At 32.7% G+C, this 21,851-nt stretch overlaps 1 protein-coding gene across 3 annotated transcripts in view; it reads right to left on the bottom strand.

Annotated features, from left to right (window-relative positions):
* The window catches only part of LOC105152329 (ADAM metallopeptidase with thrombospondin type 1 motif A), a 51,526-nt gene that overhangs the window by 26,694 nt on the left and 2,981 nt on the right, over positions 1-21,851 (bottom strand). For all 3 annotated transcript variants that reach the window (XM_087408079.1, XM_087408081.1, XM_087408080.1), the window contains exons 2-5: positions 19,240-20,549; positions 5,857-5,988; positions 5,284-5,444; positions 4,929-5,054 (exon numbers count right to left, since the gene is read on the bottom strand). In XM_087408079.1, the coding sequence (XP_087264205.1) occupies positions 4,929-5,054; positions 5,284-5,444; positions 5,857-5,988; positions 19,240-19,498 (678 nt within the window). In that variant the 5' untranslated portion in view covers positions 19,499-20,549. The remainder of the gene's footprint in view (positions 1-4,928; positions 5,055-5,283; positions 5,445-5,856; positions 5,989-19,239; positions 20,550-21,851) is intronic.

Genomic DNA, 21,851 nt, shown 5'->3' with positions numbered 1-21,851 from the left:
CTGAGAACAGATTTTTCTAAAAAGTTATTAGAATTATACAGAAATTTCAGAACAATTTCGAAATTTATATAGAAATTCTGAAAAATGATATGAAGAATTCTAAGAAAAACTTTCACCAGGGATACGTAAGGTCTGAAATTATGGGATTCCTAACGAGCTGTGCTCAAAAAGAAATACCCGATCATAAACTATATAATTTCCAATTCAGGCATGGAATATCGAGGGCAATAAAAAGGATTAGTGGATATCGGAAAATGATGAGAAGAGCGAACGATCGAGATAACGACTGAGATTCACTCGTCTCACGAGCAGGGTCGAATAATTAGGTCGAGTGGCTCGGCTTGCTATCGAGAGTAAAGACATCAAGGCTCAGCTCAACCGGGCACTTACTTCTTCCTATTTCTATGTCTGAAACAGACGGCCGATTGATCAGTCTAACCTTGTCATGGCTAAATTAAAGCATGACCCAAATCGCTATGAGAAACATTAAATAAGCGAGGAGCAAATTTTTTTATTTCATTTTCGCCTTTCCAGAGCCTTTTCTCCAAGGAAGAAGACCCGCGTTTCACATAAGATCGCGAGAAAGATCCTAACAGAGAAGGTCTGTAAGACCACGAAGGGTCAACAAGACTCGAACGCAATTTCTGACGCTCACAAATACACACTACACGGAAAGAATAATTTTGTTGAAGTATTTAAAAATTATGTTAGATACAGATCTGAAAATAATTTTATTGAATCATTGAAATAATTATAGAAAACAAGTATGATAAACAATACTGAAAAAGTTTTGACATTTTCTAGCCATCAGTTTGAGTATCCTATGCAATTATTATATTTTCATCCAATAAAATTGTTTTCTGTATATCTAATAGCAAATTTAGTTGGACGTTCTAGTATGTATTGGTGCGTATTAAAGCTGCTGTAAACTGATTTAATCTGAGTGTAAAAATGAATTGCAAATATTTCGGATTATAAAATACATATTTTGTCTAACAACATAATAAAGTGAAGATTTCGTAGTTAATCCATTTCTATATTATTTATACTAAACATATATTTTATATCAATCTGTATATGACAATTTTATGTGCATCAATGCGTCCTGAATGCGTCAAATCGAATTTGCTGTAACTAAATTTTTAGACAATTATAAGTGAAATTTTCAGATATTTCAGTAAAATTGTTCTTTCCGTATACATATTACTACACTGAAAAAAATCTGATTACATTAATTGAAATTTTAATAGATTTAATCATAAAGCTACAAATCAGACTGATAGTTAAATCTAACAAACCAGAATTATGCCATATATTTCAAGATTACATTTACGGAAATTTTATGAATTATTTACGTCAAGTTCACACGAATTTTTCTCATGTGAACAATATAAACAATATAAAATGTGAACAATATAAACAATATAAAATGTGTATAAATTATTATAAATTGAATTACACAATACAGAAAGAAAAGTAATTAAATTTTATGATTGTTAATATGTTTAACTTTACATTGATAAATAAAAAAAAATATAACCGAGATAAAATCTTTGACGCAATCCAATGTAGCGACAAGAAGGCTTCAAGGCTCATAGATTGTTTATACAGATGATATACATAAAACATAATTTACTACTTTGTGTGTACACATAGATGTAGATTATTTTATTATACGCGTAAATGCACAATCCTGCATTTTTCTCAGTATACCGATTTTTCTTCTACAAATTGTTTTGATCTTTTTTTGATCGAAATAGCTTCCTTCATCTATCTGAAAACAAAGCACGATAATCAATCTTATATACCGTATCGTCCCGAAAAAATTTGACAAAGAATCTTTATGCATCTTAATGAATCCCAATCTTCTTCTTAATGAATTTCTCATTCAGGCTCGCCTAAGATAATCGAAAGAAACGATCTTTGACGAAAACTCTAAAATGTTTCAGAACGAATTTGACGTAAGGGACGATAAAAAAAACTTAAAGGTTTCCACCGACAGCTCGCAACTGGTAACCATAGTGGTGAAGAAATTTCAGACAGTCCCTAGACAATCCCAGACGATGAACGTCTCAGACAGTCCCAGATGCCGAAGATTAATTTATTCGACGGGATATATACGTTTCGAAGAATCGATTGGAGGACGACAACTAGAATTTCCGCGCGCGTAAACGTGCCTGTCATTTCCTCGATGTTTCGCAAAAGCGCAGCTTCGCAATCCGCGAGGGACATTGCGACAAACGACGTCCACCATCGCGTCCACCATCCGGTTGTGTGATGTACGGGCCGTCTCGCGCAATAAATCGCACTCACGAAGCGTCGCAAATAATTCTTCTCTCGATCTCTAACACCTCTTGATATAAAATCCAATCGTATCGCAGAGTCTACGTTCCCATGGAACGTCGTGGTAGATTGCAGATGATCAACCGTGCATTCCCACTGAATGGCTCACGGTTGCGCGACTCAGATGATTCCGAGATGTTTGATATACGATCGAGAGTATCTTTTTTTTTTTCTTTTGGAATCGACTTTCGGATAGAGGCACAGCCAGACGATTCCACCGGATGTATGTATGTGCGCGCGCGGCACATGTAATCTAACAAATCACATAAAATACGTACCAACCAGCATGATACACGCTGGCTAATGCCTGCAGGTCTATGCGGGCCTTGAACCTATTTTTTGCGTACAACTATTTTCAGACATTCTCGCGTATGTACCATAGAACATACATTTTTCTTCCTTTACCTCTTTTTTTTTTATCTTTACAACTGATAAATAAAAGAGGATGTTAAAATAAGAGCCGATTTTTGCCAAAAAAAGGTATAAGTAAAATAAATAATGCTTTTGGAAGGTTTTTATCTCCAAATGAACCCTTTAATAATTATGAACTTTTTAATACTTTTATCTAGAGGTCAAAATCTATAAAAAAACACTTATATTTTTTTTGGGCAATAATGCACACTTTTTTTTAACATTCTTCTTTGTTGTTAAACTACCTAAGCAGAATAAAGTCATGATAACATCAACATGGAACGCACCAAACAGCGTCAAAGTGATTATTAATAGACATCGAACTGTTTGTGCAGACAAAATATGCAAATATGTACAAATAAATATGGATTTTTAGAATACTTTTTCAATAAGATAAATTTTTACTTTGATCTTTTTAATTTTTACTTTCCAATCTGTTTCCAAAAAAAATGCAATTGTGCTCAAGAATCCGATGTTTAATTATTAAAAATCGATTTCTGATCAATTTCATTCGATTCATTTTGACGTTATCGTGATCTGTTGTTTTGCTTGGATAAAAATTGATCATATAAAATGATGTAATTTGTTGTGTAATTCTTGTATTATTATAGTCAATAACAAGTATTTCATTACGTAAAATTGCAACGTCTCATTTGTTCAAATATAAATTAAAAATTTGCGATCTCTCTCGGAAATTCAACGTAACTTTATATACAAGTACCTACCCGTCCTTTTGGAAAGTGGAAGCAAGTATAGCTACAGGTTTTAATGCGAGGACTTCTAGTTTCTCTCCCGATGCCACGTGTGCATATTTATTATGCCTATAAATTAGAGGAAAAGTGAATAAAAGAACGCGACGATATGTTATTTATTATTATAAATTATCGTCGATTCTTGGCACATCGCTGATCGTAAACGATACACTACAAATGCCACTTAACAAGAAATTTTATAGCGAAGTAGTTTTAAAGAGAAATACTCCCAGCTTCTTACAGAAAAAAAGGTCGATGAACTCTGAATCTCGTAATGTGATCGTGACACTCAAACGTTATTGAAAAGTATTTTGAAGTTTGGGAAAAGTGTTTGGGGAAAGCTGCACACTAAAAAAAAAATTTTTTGACTAAATTTTAATAAATATTTGTTTGAACAGTACTAACTAAATATTTACTGAAAAAATTGTTTTTTATACTAAAACGAACAACTTTTTCCTATAGTAAAATTATATTCAATAAATAATTGTTGCATTTACCCAACTTCAACCTACTCTCCTGTAAAAATTACTTGTTAAACACCGTTTTTCAAAAGGAACAACTTGTTTCTTTTAACATAAAACATCATGTCCTGTGCTCCGAATTTGTGAATTTCGAATCACTCTATTTATTTGTGGTACAAGAACCATTAATTTAATTTAATTTATTTCTTTTATTGAATAAATATTTATTTACTGTAAGTAAATGTTTTCATTAGTACAATTTAAACAAATATTTATTTAAACAAAAATTTAGTAAATTTTTTTCAGTGCAATGACCAATTTCGAATTTATAGGAAAAGAGAAAATCGAAGACATTTATAAGAAAAGATGTTTTCCGATAAGATTAAATAAAATTTAATTTGGACTTGCATCGAGCAAGAACACTTTCTTCATCGTTTTACGACGACGTAAAACAATTTAATGTAAACGCACTCGGATAAAAGGGGAGTATTATCCGTCTTCGCGACGGATAATACTCCCTTTTAATATCACTATCTTTCAGCCTCATGTTGCAAGCGTAACGCCACGCGACTCATAAATATTTACGAAATGCGGTGAATCGGTACGCAACCGTGCAGTATTTGACATTTACGATCAATGTACGCTTGATTCGAGAGGCGTTCCTACCCTTTCAGTACTTCCGGCATACACCGAAAATCAACTCGTGTCTGCGTGTTTAATAACAACGATTTTAATAACAATAACGATGCCAATAACTAAAATGATAGCCCGAAGTATATTCATCAAGGATGGAAAATATATTTAGCTGTCCCAATGCGACTTTATGCTAATCGACTCGCTCGGGAACACAAGCTCCAGGCAGATTTATCATCTTCATAATCGGAATTAACTGGCTTGTGTGCGCAACGAGTATAAAGAATCACGAAGACGACGATTTTCTGAAGCTTGATCTCTGACTCACCATTCCGTGACAAAGGCTGACGCTGACCGCTGAACTTGGATCACCGTCGACTGACCCGCTATAGAAACAGCCCAAGTGATGACCAGCGTGTTCCCTCCTGGTCGTGTTCTCGCTCATGTGTGTCACCTGCATCAACGTCACCGCGAAGAGGCTAGTTAATTAAGGCTGTCAATTAAGTAGCGAAACGGCCCACCAGAGTTGCAGCCTTAGCTCGTTTCGCTTCAACCCCTCCCTCTTTCTCCGGTTTTTACTCAAAGATATATCACGATGATAAAGGCAATGTAATGTAAAGGCATTATAACTTTTTAAAATGTCTCGTATAAAAGAGGAATGTCACTTGATTGATCCTCCTCACCTTTATGTCGGGAGATACGAAACTGGCGTCGTGTGCCAGTCGCAAGCGAAATCGTCTTCCAAAGGCGGTAAATTCATATTGTGGATGAGGATCCCAGACTTCAGCCGTCGCGTGTCGAAAGTGACCACTGTGATGCCTCTTCGCTGTGGAAAACTGCTCGGCTGAAAACATAAAAGGAGTTTCGTCAATTAAAATAAATTAAATAAAAATTATATGGAATAGTTAGACACCTTCTGGTTTATATACTTTTCAATCTAGGAACACATTTTACATTGTATATTAATATGTTTTAGTACTTTTATATACAATTTCAAACATACGTGTTCATTTTTCTAAATATTTATTCTAAGTTGATATGACCGTCTACGTTAATAATTTATTTTAGTGCTTTCTGGTTTACATCTTCAGATTTGAGAAGGCTGTCGGAGATAAAAAAGGGCCGAGATAAATGGAGAAAGCAAAAATATACTTAAAATGTAGGGACTAAATATTTGTATACATTTTCACTTTCAACTAAAGCTAAAGATTTACAGTTTAAAATTGAGGGAGGTTCTATTTACTTCAGATACTTACGTGGATCTTCATATTGGTTTTGACTAATTTTTAAAGGTTTGACGTATTCCAGATTGTCCTTAGCGAGCGGTAACACGTTAATCGATGCTGTGCTATTGAATTCCTTCGTTTTTTGTATTCTCTTAGGAAGCACTGAAATGAAAATAAATCTTATCATTCACACAATTTTTTAGCATCATTTTTAAATTTATATTGTTTGTGCAATAATAACTTTGAAAATGAAGAAAACATAAATATTTAATAAAATACTAAAATATTAACGTATAAGTTATAAAAATTATATATGTCCTAAATTTCTTATAAATTAAATTGTCAATTTAATTATTTTAATTTAATCGAACATATATACTCTTACATAGAAAATGTTTCTATAATATATAGATTTTTACGAAGATACTTCATAATTTTTAAAGTAAAATAAAAACAATTATCAAATTTTTTATAGGAACAGTTTATTAATAAAAAAATTGATACATTTAATGTTTTAACAAATTCTGGTTTTCATGCAGTGCTTCAATATTTTATTTAATTATTATTAGTTACTAATCTTATTATTTTTGAATTTAATAATTTAAATAATTTGAACAAGGTTTCGAAAATTTATATAGACAATTTGATAAAAACTACTACAAAATCTCTTTCAACTTGCAGGAAGAATCGATTCGTTCGAGTCATTTTCCGTATCTCTTAGTTCTTCTCTTAAAAAAAGACTCTGAAAAGAAGTAATTTAACCGCTAGAGATTAGTTAAAATTTTATTATCGATCACGGATCTTTTTCTTCGATTAGCAAACATTAATGTGACTCATCAAAAGATAAAACAACTTTATACGCTCAAATGTTGACTGACACTAATTACTAACCGGCTGAAGGAGCCAATCTACCGGTATAAACAGAGTAATTGCGCGTAATAATGATCAGCCAGCATTGCACGTTCCACGATCACGTTCCTGGCGAGTACCTCACCGATGCAGTTCGGTCGAGTGATTTGCGTTTTTTTATGTTATTACATATGAGCAGTTTATTATACTTACAGGAGCGCGCGACTAGACGTCTACTAATTTAGATTTAACGGCGGATCGTGGAATACAGTGGGACCTTGAGGAAATGTTTCGCGGTATAAACGCAGCGAACGCGCGGAATCGCCGCCGCACCTAATTATATCGGGTTCTACCTATAACTTCGGTCTCCCGGCATAGTACGGCGTCTGGAGAAACACGTAGCACCACACACACACACACGGGTTCTATAATTACGCACGACAGTTTTTGCGAGACGTATCAAATGTCAGGTCTGAATCACGGGTCATGAGATAAACGCGAATGCCATACAGACCGAATTTACAGTTTTGTTGCGTATATACACGCCCCGTAAAGCATACTCGTACCGAGAAGTTTTCTTTTTCTATGTCTTCTCAAATGAAATATCAAGAGACATACTCGTAGAAAAATATTGCTGTATTCAAATATTAATTACTTATTTCAAAATTTTATATATTATAATCCGCAAATCTATCATAAATTCATCACAAATATCAAAATTCAAAATACATTTTGAATTCTAGTAAGTTTAACATTTCACAATCAAGATTATTAGATTGTGTTCGAATATATTAGGTGTTGGAATTAATTCGTAGCGTTTTACAAGTGATGGGAAGTACTTCCATTAATGTATTTTTTAATGCTCATGTGAAATAAATAACATTCTTTCATTAAAAACGCTACGAATTAATTCCAACACCTAATACATTATCAGTTAGTACAAGACTTAATTAAAAAATAAAACAAATTTAATTTACTTATTATATAAAATTATTCTCTTCTTCGATAAAATTTTATAATATTCTTCAAAAGAAAATTAATTCTTGTTTGGAGTACATGATAATGAGTTTTCTCTTAAATTTGTAATAAGTGTATTTTAATAAGACTATTATCGAGAAAATATCCTTTGTTAAATATAATCGTTATTTGGAAAAAAAACTGAATAATCACTGAACTGAGTAATCACTTTTCTTGTAGCGAATTCTATTGGACGCACTTAGTGCGCATTCGTACAAAAAACTATCGCATACAGATTGACGTAAAAATTTATACTAATATAAATGTACATAAAAAGAAGTTTTGCCAAAGTATCTAAAAATTTAGCTAGATATAAAAAACCTGAAATTTTATTAGATCATTAAAATAATTATGTAGGACACTCCAGTGGGTTGCTACAATATTTTTTTTGCTGCACTGTTTATTATATTTCAGTGTCCTACATATAATAATTTTAGTCTAACAAAATTATTTTCAGATACATATCTAGCTAAATTTTTAAATATTTCAGCAAAATTATTTTTTCTGTAGAAATGAGTTAAATCTTCAACACACTCATATTATTGAGATATGTGTTTTAAAATTCAAAATATTTACACATCTCATTACATTAAGATTAATCAGTATACAATATAACTTTAATGTACCACACTCAGAGAAAAGATTGTTTCGATTTAAAGAAATTTCGGTTCGAAATGAAAAAAATTTCTTCAATTTAAACGTTATTTTTTAAAAGAAAAAAAAATTTTTTCACAAATCAAACAAATTTTTTCATTTAACAGAAATTTCTTTAAATCGAAGCAATCTTTTTTCTGGGTGCAGTGCGTCCAACCAAATTCGATTATTCTATCATAGCAGTAGAACGACATTTTTCTGCGTGTATTCTCGCGAAAAGGAACGTTTTAATGCTACGCAACTGCTTGTTGCGTGGCATTAAAACATGAAAGATTACGAGACAAAGGGACACCGTGTCGCGCGCCAGGATAAATGAAGCCCGGTTGCAAAACGTGGTCGCGAACAACGTGAACACACGTGGGCGACGCTAGTCAAGAATGCAACGTCGAGTGTTGCACAATCCCAGGACGTTACGCGGATATTCAAATGGGAAGGCGAGACGATTTTTAAGAGCCAAGTAGAGATCTTAGATGGAGAACACTGTTGACTGCGTAGTTATCTGTTCATTTGTTGTCAACGTACTCGGCGCGAATGCGTTTAAGATCTTATACTCAGGCGGATTTGCATAGCAATCACGCATCAGCGTACGTGCACGCACAACGAGATCATTCACGTGTGTCTATCATTATGACGCGTTTAACGTAATGGGACGGCAGGAGAACGAGCTTGTCTTCTACATATTAAATGCGATCGATTTTCCATGCATACGCATTATGCAACTACGCAAGTTTGTTTGAATAGGTCTTCAATATTAAACGGGGACTTCACGAATCAACGTCACGTTTAGATACTAGATGGATATAAATGGTCTTAGATCAATTGCACTTTGATCCGCGGATGTTCTGAATCGAGTCTCTCTGATTAAAAATTCGATGCAATTATCCACTTCATTCGTAATCGCGTATATGATGGAATTTGACGATAAGAGATCTTTCTTTATCTTTGCAGAAGAGTGGATGAAGAGAGTATGCCAAATAATAATAATAGCTCAAATTTATACATATAATATATTTACGTAATAAAAAAATGATAATTTTGTAGATTTATGTAATGCATTGAGAGAAAAATGTAATAAATTTTTATTTGAATAATATTATATAGTTATAATATATTTATAGTTATAAAGAATATTAATACACAGCTATAAAAATGTTTATTAAATGCAAACATACATTTATTTGATACAAAAGAATTATTAATTTTGATTTAATTTCTTTTATTATATAGTAAATATTTATTTACTGTATTGTAATTTATTATTAACTAAATAAAGTTAAGTTAATATTTCTTAAACAAATACAATATTTATTAAAATTTGGTACATTTTTTCTCAATGTGTGCAATAATTTTATTTTACTTTTTAATTTTGTAAAATATGCAATATGCATCGTTAATTTTGAATTACTCTTATCACTGGTTACATTTCCTAGTGCATTTTTTTATAGTCCATTTACGAAAAAAAGAACACTAAAATAACAGTCTGTTTAAAAACAAAATATTGCTCAAAGAACACTAAAATCTTCCTTTAAATATAGGATAAAGTCCTATACAATAAGAAGAACAAGAAAATATACAAATGTAATCCTTTGATAGATAAATATCTATCTAATGAACGCTGCGATGTTTGCAATATAGAACCGTAAAAAAATTCTTTCATATTTTAAATTTGTAGAGATTTTTGAACAAATATTTTAAACTTCAGATTGTATAAACTTTCTTTAGAAATTATAGAATGAGAATTCTTAAAATATTTCGGTAGTCATATTAATAATAATAAACAAATTCTAGAAAATATGTAGGCTTTTTTTAATACTTCTGAAAAATGCTCCAATTTGCACAAAAATATCTAAAAAATTTTCTGATTGTAAGAGAAAAATTATAAAATTATAAAAGTTCTGAAAAATTCCAAAATTTATATAAAAATACTAAGGAATTATATGAAAAATTCTAAGAAAATTTTCCACCAGGAAGTAGTAATCTAAAATAGAAAATAGTCTGAGTACATCAAGAAAGCTCAAAAACACGTGCATGATATGTTGTATAGCAACTTGAAATATACGTCACCAAATGTGTTACGATGTTTACATTTTCGTCACGTCGCACCAATGCATTTCGTTGCTACACACGCGGAATTGTTTGTCCAAGTCGCAAGGAGTAATAGTAATTATTCGTTTCAACTTCCCCGGCTTAATATTCATCTATAAAGTGTAATATTCCTGAAAATACGAACGGAAACGTGCCGGACGTGCGCTAACCCTTTTCGAAAACAACACGTTTGTTTTGCGCCCTAAAATTCGCAAAAGGAACCCCTTCTCTGTTAATGATAACAATAACCGTTTCCGTTCCCTTTGCAAAACGTACAAGTAACACGTAAGCCATAAATACTTTCAGCATTTTAAGCAGAATTAAGATTACATCGTAATTTTTCGCACGCACATAATTTCATGACATAAAAACGTTGCATTTCATATTATCGCAAAAATATAAATATGCGATAATTACACCCACAACAAGAAGTTAATCGTCGTTTAAAATTCCAATGAAATATCCTAACGAAGTTGACAGTTCAGAATTCATTCTTCAAAAACCTTCAAGTGAAGATTTTTTTTTTAGAAAAAATCCTTGGAAAAAGAAAGAATCCTTGGAACAATTCTTTTGCATGTACTAGAAACGCCAATGCGCTTTTCCAGAATGATACTTAACTTTTTTTTTGCAATTATCTTAGTAATAACTGCGACAATCCTCGTTGATTGTACAATTGAAAATTGCACGATAATAGAACTGTGTCATAAATAGCAGACTTGGTATCGACATAGTAACACGATATTAATAATGAGTACTAAATTGCAATGTTACACGCATGTAATCATATCTTTGCGATTACGTCGACAAAAAGAGAAAATAAAAACTAAATTAACCATCACTCACAGCACACATTATCGCAAAGCAGTTTGACGCCTTGCTCGAAAAACGCTCTATTTTTTATTCTAATATTAACAAATAAGAAAGTAAAGATGAGGAAGGAATATCAATTTTCCTGTAAAGCGTAAGACTTTCTATTCTATAAATATTTTTAATATGTTTTCACACATATATTTAGAAGAATTTAGAACAACCGTTTAATTAACGTCTGAAGTTGTCAGATTTATACTATCAGAAGTATTGTAGGATTTAAAGAAATTATCGTTGTCGAATAAATTATCTTCGTGAACCAACCTACAACGAAATCTCTAAGGCTCAATTGCACCAACGTTACTTTGATTTTAAGCGAGATTTAAAATTTATTTATATTTATTTATTTCGGTCTTTATCTCTTTTTGGCTTTAAAACGAGACAGATAAAGTTTTAAGTCTCGCTTAAAGTCAAAGTGACATGGATGCAACTGGTCCTAAGTGTCAATGAACTGTGACGTTTGGGTGACATTGTTTTCTCCGTACAAAAGATCCATTCTCATTATTGCCAGACCGCTCCTCTCGTGTAAACGTTTATATGGTTCAACCGTCTCGACTGTGCCGAGTGACACTCATTTGCCTTCCTCTGCCGTGCCACAAGGCGGACACTGTTCGTGAGAGAAAGAATGTCTGTAGTGTCCTGCGTGCATTGCCGTTTAATTACTGTATCAAAACACGAGCATGGAAGACACACGCGGGAGACATAAGTTATCCGACCGGAAATGATGAAAGATGCACTACAAAATAATCGCCACTATAAATGTCGTATTTTTTCAATTAAAATAACAATCGTACAAAATTCACGAAAGTCCAAATAGAATGTTCAATTATATCGTATATAAGCCACCTAAACGTCATTAATCCGTATTAACTTAATTGAGGAAAAACGTTCTATGATATATCATCGAATTAATTGTTAACATATCGTTCATTTGTTACAACAACGACGCAACTCAAAAAATAAGTTTTCTAAACAATTAATTTCTATAATGCTTTGAACCATGCAAATTTTATAATATAAACTTTGAAGTGTAATTTTGGTGTAATAACTAACTGTAGAGGAATAAAAGTACGTATATTCTTTTAAGGATGTATGTATTACATCTTAAAACATTCAAAAATACCATTCATCATTTCATTTGGGTCCACTTACTCGATACTTTAGAAATTATTCATCTAAAACTGCAATATTTCATTGGGCTGCATAAACCAAATTGTTAATTTTTTTATTTCGGAGTATATTTATGCGATCAGAATTTTTTTACTGATATTAGCTTCTCTTGCTGATTTTTTTATCTCTTATTTTTAATTGATATTGTACAGCCAAAATGATAAATCCTTAAAATGATAAAAATTTTCTTTTTCTTTATGTTTTCGTCTCATTAATTACCTACTTTTAAAGTAATATAAAAGGAAAAGATCCAAAAAGAATGAAAAAAATCTTTTCTGAGTTCGAATTAGAAACTGCAGAGTTTAAATTAGAAACGCAATGTTTTTACGCAAGTAAGTGGTAACTTGTACCTAGTTTCATCAACAAACATGATTTCATATTAATAATTTTTAATCAGACACGTTTCAAGAAGGCAGTAAATTATATCTCACTTCGCAGAGTTGACTGTAACGTTAGCTTGACAAGTAAGTTTGGAGTATAGGAGTTTACTCTGAATAGCGACAATAAAAAACACTTGCTATCATATTATTATTGAACTAAATTAGATATTGCAGAAATTATGCAACCGATCGCGAGTATGTTAATATCAATAGCTATCAGTTTAAATACTTGCTCAAAGTATATATTAAATATTGCAATTAATAAATAGATTTATCTTTTTCTTATCTTTTTCTTTGTCGATTCTCAAAAGTATTCAAAGCAACAAAAAATTAACTTTGCACAACTCAATTATTATAAGAAAGAATTCAAATTTTCAATTAAAAGAGAAAATAAAAATGATTTAAAAATAAAAAAAAATCAAATCATATTACAGAATGAAAAAGAAAAGAAATTATATGAAAATCAAATAATATAAAAAATTCATTTCTTATTCTCTATTTAAGGAAGACATAATGATAGTTATGTTATAAGAAATCTATCTATCTGTCTTCAATCTATCTGTCATAATTTAAAGAAACTATAATCATAGCTGTGTTATCAGAAATCTATCTTCGATCCATCTATCATGCAGCAACCGCAAGAACATGTAATAAAACATTAAGAGGGAAAACGATAAATATGAGTAGCAGCGCTGTAACTGATGCTCGAATAAAATATAATATAGTTAATTAATTTTGTAAATAAAAATTTTATATATATTATATATATATAAAAGAGGTCTGAAACTCAAATATTATGACCATAGCCTGTAATTTTTTCAATAATTGCTATAAATAGAGTATTTTTGTAGTCATTTTGAAAGCCATTTTTTATCCGAGTTTATGATGTATTCCTATTCTGTCAGAGTGATTCAGGCCACCATTTAAAGCAAAATTTCGATCCGTAATGAATACAAAACAGTAGTACTAGTCACAAAGAACATATAGATAATAAGAACTGAGTCAGCAAATTAAAATATTTCTTTTGTGTCTAATACATCCGATTTAAAGAAGTATCAATAACAAAATAAAAAAATTTTAAGTGTCTTTAATGTTGCGCACGAGAAAAGTTTGTTTAAAAATAATAAAAATTCGGAGGGATTATATTTTGTCCAAAATAGAGATAACAGATGTAAGCATGTAACAAGTTTGTCCAGATTGAAATCAATTGAAAATCGAATCGAGCGGGATAACGGAGCAAAAGTGGCATAAAATTGCGAGCGGCATTGATGCCGTTAAGGTTCAAGACCATCGAACGTTACCATATCATCCCGGAGTACCAGCTGGCTTTAGCTATTTTAACTCGAAAATATAATCTCAGACGTAAATTATGACCGATGCGACCGATATATCCTGCGGCAAAGCACAGCAATCCAAATTCTGTGGATCAACCAAAATGTTTATGGACGAGGGCTTTAAACGTCTGGCAGCAATATCGCATCCTGCATTCGCAACCTCTCATCAGCAGCCGAGTAAATCTTTCCAAAATGAATTAAATATCAGTTTTTAGGCCAATCATGCGACGTTTCGTAGACCTACCTATTTAAGCTAATCTCTGTTCAGTCCAACCAAACAACGAATTCTCTCCCATCTGTCGAAACAAATTGTCAGTCTATTTCAATCTTCGTTTATAGCTTCCGAGTATCTAAATACACAAACGTGTTAAATGTTAATACGCAATCCAAATACACGAAAACACATTTCTCAATCAAGATCTTCGACAATATGAGAAATTTTTTATGTCTTATGTTTTATGCAAAAATATAAAATCCTTTCATACGAGATACGCTTCCTTTAGAATTTCATTAAGCTTGTTTGTGGTATTAAGTCAAAATTATTCAGACACGACGCGTAAAAGCAGCGTAACAAATTCTCTTCAACGTCTTCGTAAAATTTATCGATCTTGCCTTCTAATAGCTTCTACTGGTCTGTTAAGAAAGAAGAATGTTCCACCGCGTAGGAGCTAAAAGAATGATGCTCTCTCATCAAACACCTTCGTCCCAGATGACGAACCAGCAGATGCTTTTATACGGGAATGTGTATAGATAAGATTATTCTTTCTCCTCGATCTACTGGATCTACTACGAATTCGAGGTCGTCTTTGGATGTCAGAGGTTAAATTGGAAGAGCCGGAGATCTCGAGAACGAAGTTTGTACATATAAACACATTGAGAAGTACGGTTGCATTCAAATGCTACGTCGAGATGACTTGGGCAAACTCGTTAATAAAGAATTTCCGTAGGTGCGTTTCATTCGTGCGTTACTCCGGACATTTACGGAGAGACGGTGCGTTAGCACGTTGCTGCATCATGCTAGCTAATATGGACTAACAATCAAGGTCTCGCTTGAACGGCACGCAACACTTTAGAGCGTATAATCCAAGTGCAACTACATAGTAATGGAACTCGGAGAAACGGTGCGAACAATTAAAGTACCCTAAGGGGAAATTGCAAAATTGATATTATGTAAACGAATTATTGCGGAAGATAACTTTGACAGCGTTTCGCGATGTAAACAATATAATTTATAAATAGATATAGGCATAGAGACGTCAGCGATTTATAAAATATTAAATCAGTTAATGGTGCACAATGTTAAATTTTTTAATAAACGTCTGAAAAAAATCATCTGCCTCTCATAAGACTTTTAAATCTAGCTATAAATTATTTCTTTCTCAAATCTTTACTTTCAAAATTAAATTGCAAAATCAAATTCCTTCATAAATCTGAAAGGCACGGAACAGATTATTAAATTTACATTCGGTTTATGAAGATTTAATTACACTGGGAAAAAAATGGTAGCAATTATCATAATTTAACTATAATTTATAATCATTTTCGATGCCAACTATTCTTTTTTCTTTGTAGAACTATAATTATTGTTAACTGACGTTAGCAATAACAATTATATATAATAAATAGAGCTAACTATAATTATTTTACCATGCAATTATAGTCACAAACACTTTCACAATAAAAAAAAATACTAAATTTTAATAAACATTTATTTGAATAATCCTAATAAGTAAATATTTATTTATTGTAAATAAATGTTTCCTTAGTATTATTCAAAGAAATATGTATAATATTAAAATTTAGTTTTTTTTTTTTGGTGTATCTTTCGTAAGACTTTTAAGTTATTAATTTCTTTTTCAAAAACTACTTCTAAAACTAGATTGTAAAGTTTCCTTACGACTGATTATTAAAATTTCCATTCCGTTCGTATAAATATTCAGGCTACATTGAGAGAAAAAATTCAATGCATCGTATCTAGGCCTCGCAAATAATTGTTTCGTTCCGCGCATACGAGCCGAACTCGTCGACAAGGAGCTCGAAAAGGTGTTCGAATGCGAATGCGGTAAAAAGATGCTTCATGAGGACGACGTTGTGCTTAGTTGAACGCGTGATACCCGCGTCTGCTGACCCTGGCAGAAATACGAGCCTTCACAACGTACGCACTTTTAGTGGCGTCCGCCACTCGAACGCGGCCTGCACTTTTAGTTACATCAACGTTCCTCTCCTCGTTTCTCCCTTCTACGAGCTGTCTGTATTTGTATCATACGTATGTCTATCCTACACTCGTGTAGGCGCGATGTTTTGTGTCAGGATGCCAACGTGGCTATGCGAAGAATATGTCTTATCAACGCGCGCGCGCGCACGCGATGTCACACGAAGCAGCCGCGATTATGCGTTGTATGCGTTTTAATGAACGAGCTTACCGGCAAATTCGCGAAAACGTATCTACCTCATTACAACGATATCGCTTCTCAGAACGTTTGCTTGGGAACGGAGGAGGAGGATAAGATTTCGTAACAGCCGAAAAAGATACTTGAATTTCCGAGTCTCGGACGTACGCTCCTCGGAAGCCTTATATCCACACGATATTACATTGAGAAAAATTTCTGGAGAAAAATAACAGGAAAATAGCAGTAGATTCTAATCATATCAATCAAAATTCTGATTATCTCGACTCAAATTATAATATATTCAATAAAAAAAACTCTGATTTATCCATTTTCACAGTCAGAATTCTAATTAACCAGTACAAAAGAGAGTGTTTATATTATAATTGCACGATAAAATAATTAAGAGTTTCATTTTTATGATTATTATTGCTATAATAAATGTTAGTAGCAATACATACATACATACAGTTCTATCAACAAATATACATAGATAGTTGCATTGAAAATATGGTTGGCCTGAAAGATGAATTATAAATTATGGTAATTGTAACCATTTTTATGATAATAAAAATAATTATAATTTGTAATTATTTTTGACCAATTGTTACATATATTTGTTGATAAAATTTATATTTATTATTACTGCTTATAGTATAATAATTATAATTAATAACGTATATTTATGGTCACAAAAATTTTTCTCTCATATTTAGTGAAGGTTTTATAGAGACTGTGAATAAAAATTTATCTTTTTAGAAAAAAAAAGATATTGATTAAAGAAAAGAGTTGCATAATTACAAGTTATTAAAAACAATCTTTTATATAGACTTCGTGAGGATAATTATTTTTGCATAAGCAAATCACAAGCTGTGCAAAAGAAGGTTGCACGGAAAACGCGGAGGCTGAGCTGGCAAAGTGCGTGTAACGAGATGGGACATCTCTGTATGGAACACGGATGTTGGCATTATATATGCAATTTCATATACACTCGCGTCTATGTACTTATTATGCATAATATAATGCATTACACATTCTATTATATACGCTGCGCATTAAAAATATCGAAAGCATCCAAGTTCTAAGATTTCCCAAAGCGGCTGAATATTGACACAGCACCTTATCATAGCTTATTAGAATTTTAACGATTCGACATAAACGTGTTTTTGTAGAAGAAAAAAATCTTAGTTGTTTAACCCTTTAAGATTCCATTGTACATACATATATGATATATGTACTAGCATCTTTAAAAAAAATCATATTTTTGATAAATATTAAACTATTTAGTTCAACTATATAGGATTTGTTTTAAAAGAAATTATTCATTATATATTAATGTGTATAAATAAGCATACTTTTTAAAATACGATGCGTTACAATGTGTGTGTAAAAGGCTAATAAGAGTCAAAAGAACATAAAAAGTTTCATTATCTCATTTAATATGAGTATAATTATAACTAAATATAAACAACTGCAAAAAATAAGGATATGAATAATGGAAACTTTTTATGTTCTTTTGACTGTTATTAGTCTTTTATATAATGTCATATTTTGAATATTAAGAGTCCTGTTACTTTGAGTTTCATAATTTTTAAATCTTTCATATTTCAATGATAAAATAACTATTGACAAAAAAATTCTAAATCGATGCTTATATGTAGATGCTAGGAAAATTTTTAAATTTTTCTACACAGTTTTTACTAATATATATTTTGTTATCAATAAATGTCCAATTTTATTTGTAATAAAATATTAATTAATATTATTTAGTAATATACTATAAAACTCACAATAATTTATTTTTATACATCATTTTATGTCTGACAATGTCATGTATTTTTAAACTTAATTTTCTTGCAAAACCACATAATAAATAATTTTATAATATACAATTAGATAATATTTTATTTCTTGGATTCACCGTATATTGGATTTGCCATTATAATTCGTCAATTTTTATGTTTCGATCTCATTTTTATATTCGCGATATACATTCCTCAAATCTTTAAAAATAATTACACAATATATGTCCCATTTCTAAAAAACTAGATCTCAAAGGGTTAATGACATACTTAAATAAAAGCTTATAAAAATAAACACGATTATCTCTCAATCTATCTATAATTAAAATCTAATGATATCTAAGCACATCTCAGGCCGTCATTCCTGAAGTCAAACTCGATGGAAGTATTCTTAGTGTAAATTACAGAATTCTACCTCTCACAGTAAACGATACTGAGAATGCAGGAAAAGTTGCAGATAAATAGAAAGTCTATGTACGTATGAAGGAACAAACGCAGCTACAACGAACAAACGCGGCTCTATAAGGGTATAAGAAGGGCTTTATACTGTTTCATTTTATAATCTTACAATTAGTAATGAATAAATCTTAACTATTGATAATTATTGACTGCCCAGACAGCAAACTAATGTTATTTTTCATCGTTATTTTGATATCAAAATAACGCCTTTAGCTTCATTTTCACATTAAATAACGTCAATTATCTGAATGCGACAGAAGTTAAAATGAGATAGTAATATATGTATATTCAGAGAAGAAATATATATACGTATCTTTTTCTCTTGGATTTTGACAAAATCGCTCATGGCCAGACTGTATTATATGAGCTCTAATAAAATGAATAGGCGAATAAATGAATAGAGACTTACCTTCGTTCGTGAGATTCTGCTCAATAGATTCGAACGTCGTAACCAGATCCGTCGTGGCGATGTGCAGGCCGCCGACCTGCTGCTTCCTCGTTTCATTGACGACAGAATCGATCGGAGTTGAATTCTTTCGTATCCGACCGAGATTCTCGATCTTGTCTACATTGCGCACGTCCGACCAGAGGATTACTAGAAGTATCACGAGCAAAACGATGACGAGAACCGCGCCAATTGTGGCAACGCGATTTGAAATTCGCGACATCTCTGCGATCTTTCCCACTGGTGCACGCGCATCTATTCGTCCGTTCTAAACGTGTTCAGCGTTTTCTCACGCTATTCGAAAGCTATCACTAGTATATATATATATATATGTATGGTATATGTATTCGGTATATATATGTATATATATAAGAAGTATATATATCACCGAGAGACCGATCTCGCATCGATCTCACCGCGCGTCAATCGATCATCCTGAGCGCGTCATTGGACGACGATTATCGCGGATACTCCGAAGCATGCGAGAGCCGAGAGAGAGCCTCCGGTACCTTCGCGTATCCATAAACCCTCCGCAACCGGTGGAGATCTCAAGGTCCCTCTGCCTCCTCTCGAATCTTGTTTTCCTCACGAACGACTCACCAGCAGAATGCAACGAGGATCGACGCAACGTCCATTAAAGAAGTGCGGATCTCGTCCCGCGTCCTAGTCTTATCTCTCTCGAAGGACCTCGACCATACCGCTTTTACCTGCTTATGCGTATCGTGCTGATTACTCGGAGAGTGACCGGTTGGAAGAATGGAAACGCATAGCGCCGATTGTATGCTCAGGAACGGATATCATAGCTCAGATTTCTAGTTCAGCATCCGACAAGATCGTTCCTTTTGCCTCTCGCGCTTCTTCTTCTTCTTCTTCTTCTTCTTCTTCTTCTTCTTCTTCTTCTTCTGTCTTCAAGTCGCCTTATAAATTTCCGACCTACTAAGGTCAAAGTACCACTGTTTAGTTTGAGCTAAAGGACAACAGATTGCTTCCTCGGGAATCTCGCGCTTTACACCACCGGAAGCTTACGTCTATCGCGCCAACTTCGTCGCACTCCTTCTCTCGACGATCCCCCGAGAAGCATTTCCAAGTTGAAGCGACGAAAGCGTGCGTAATGGGGTCGATGATCGACGATGACGACAACGAGGACTGAGACGATCGAAACCCTCGGTTTTCACGTGAGGTGAGAAACTTTAGGAGCACGTGATTGGAGAGTTTATATACGCGCTGATGTACGGTTCAATCTTCCCTTTCGAACTGTGCTGAGCAACGCTTTCCTGAAACCAAACAAACGATTCTTCATCAGCTAGAGATTAAATCGACGCGCCGCAGCCTTGTCTCGTATTTATTTTCTGTCTTTCCTTGAGGGATAATGCATTCTGTCAAGATTTGGAGCTTAAATCTCCACCGCGACGTTTCGTCAAGGCTGAGGCGAGAGAAAATATAAATATAGCTTTTTCTCCCCGACTTTCTTAGACGATATTCTTAGAGATTTGTCCAGGTTTCGGAAGGAGAAGCTTAAATCCGCGTCATCAAGGCCAGGAACGATTGAAATATAAAAGCTGCTCGGCGAGCAGCCGACCTCGGGAATCTCTTAAGGTCTGGGTCAAACTATTCTCGTCGCATGCATTCAGTTTGATCAATCGGTTGGACGATCGATACATCTTTGTCTCGAAATTTCACGCAACCACTATCCCGTTCTCTCGCTCAGACAAACATAGTACTGTATAGCATTTCCACGACGGCTACTTTCTTCATCGATCAAAGACAACTGATTGATGATATTGAATATATTAATATTTAAGTGCACGATAATATCTAATATAAGAGGATAATTGATATTTATTTGTTTTTGCATATTTATTATTTATATCCATTTCTACCAATGTAAATTAACTTTAATCTCGATCCAACTTATTCTTCATATTTTTCTTGTTTTTAGAAAAAGATGAAAAGTAAGCTGAACTGAAATTAAAATCAATCTACATTGATGAAAATGAACCTTAAAGGAACACCTTGTGATGGATGTAAAAAAAACCTCATCAATAAATTAAGCATTCCTATTGATAAATAATATTGAATTATATGAAAAAATCCATAAAATATATTTAACGTATAAATTCTATTTGAAATTAGCTGAGTGATGTGGATTCTCTCCAAAGTTTGATTCGCAAAGTTCTTTTATGTCTCAAAAGCTAGTTTCTTGATATTTTTCGAGAAAATCTATGTGTCCAAATTCGTTAAGAAATTTCTCACTAAAGTTGTGAATAAGTCATGCAAATTGACAATGTATTTTTAAAAAATTTCCACACAGCACGAGACGTCGCACGGACGTCGTATAAATATTACTGTCCTTCGGCCAAGACGTGTGGGTTATTTATTGATGCAATGATCAAGACAAAAGATCGTTTCCGTTGAACAAAGAAGAAGGATATTTTACGAAATAATTCCTGGCTTCGCTGCAATTAATGATTAATGACATGAGTGAAAGAGTGGGTCTAAATTACGTTATCGTCTCATCGTGCCGAAACTCAATTTCAGAAACAAATACTTTGATTAAAAGATTGATGATGAGCATC

Source organism: Acromyrmex echinatior, chromosome 7 (genome assembly GCF_024713525.1).
Source record: "Acromyrmex echinatior isolate Ae372 chromosome 7, ASM2471352v2, whole genome shotgun sequence".
In the NCBI taxonomy this organism is placed as follows: domain Eukaryota; kingdom Metazoa; phylum Arthropoda; class Insecta; order Hymenoptera; family Formicidae; genus Acromyrmex; species Acromyrmex echinatior.
The sequence above is the reverse complement of the archived record's forward strand: the minus strand, read 5'-3'. Positions and strand labels throughout refer to the sequence as shown.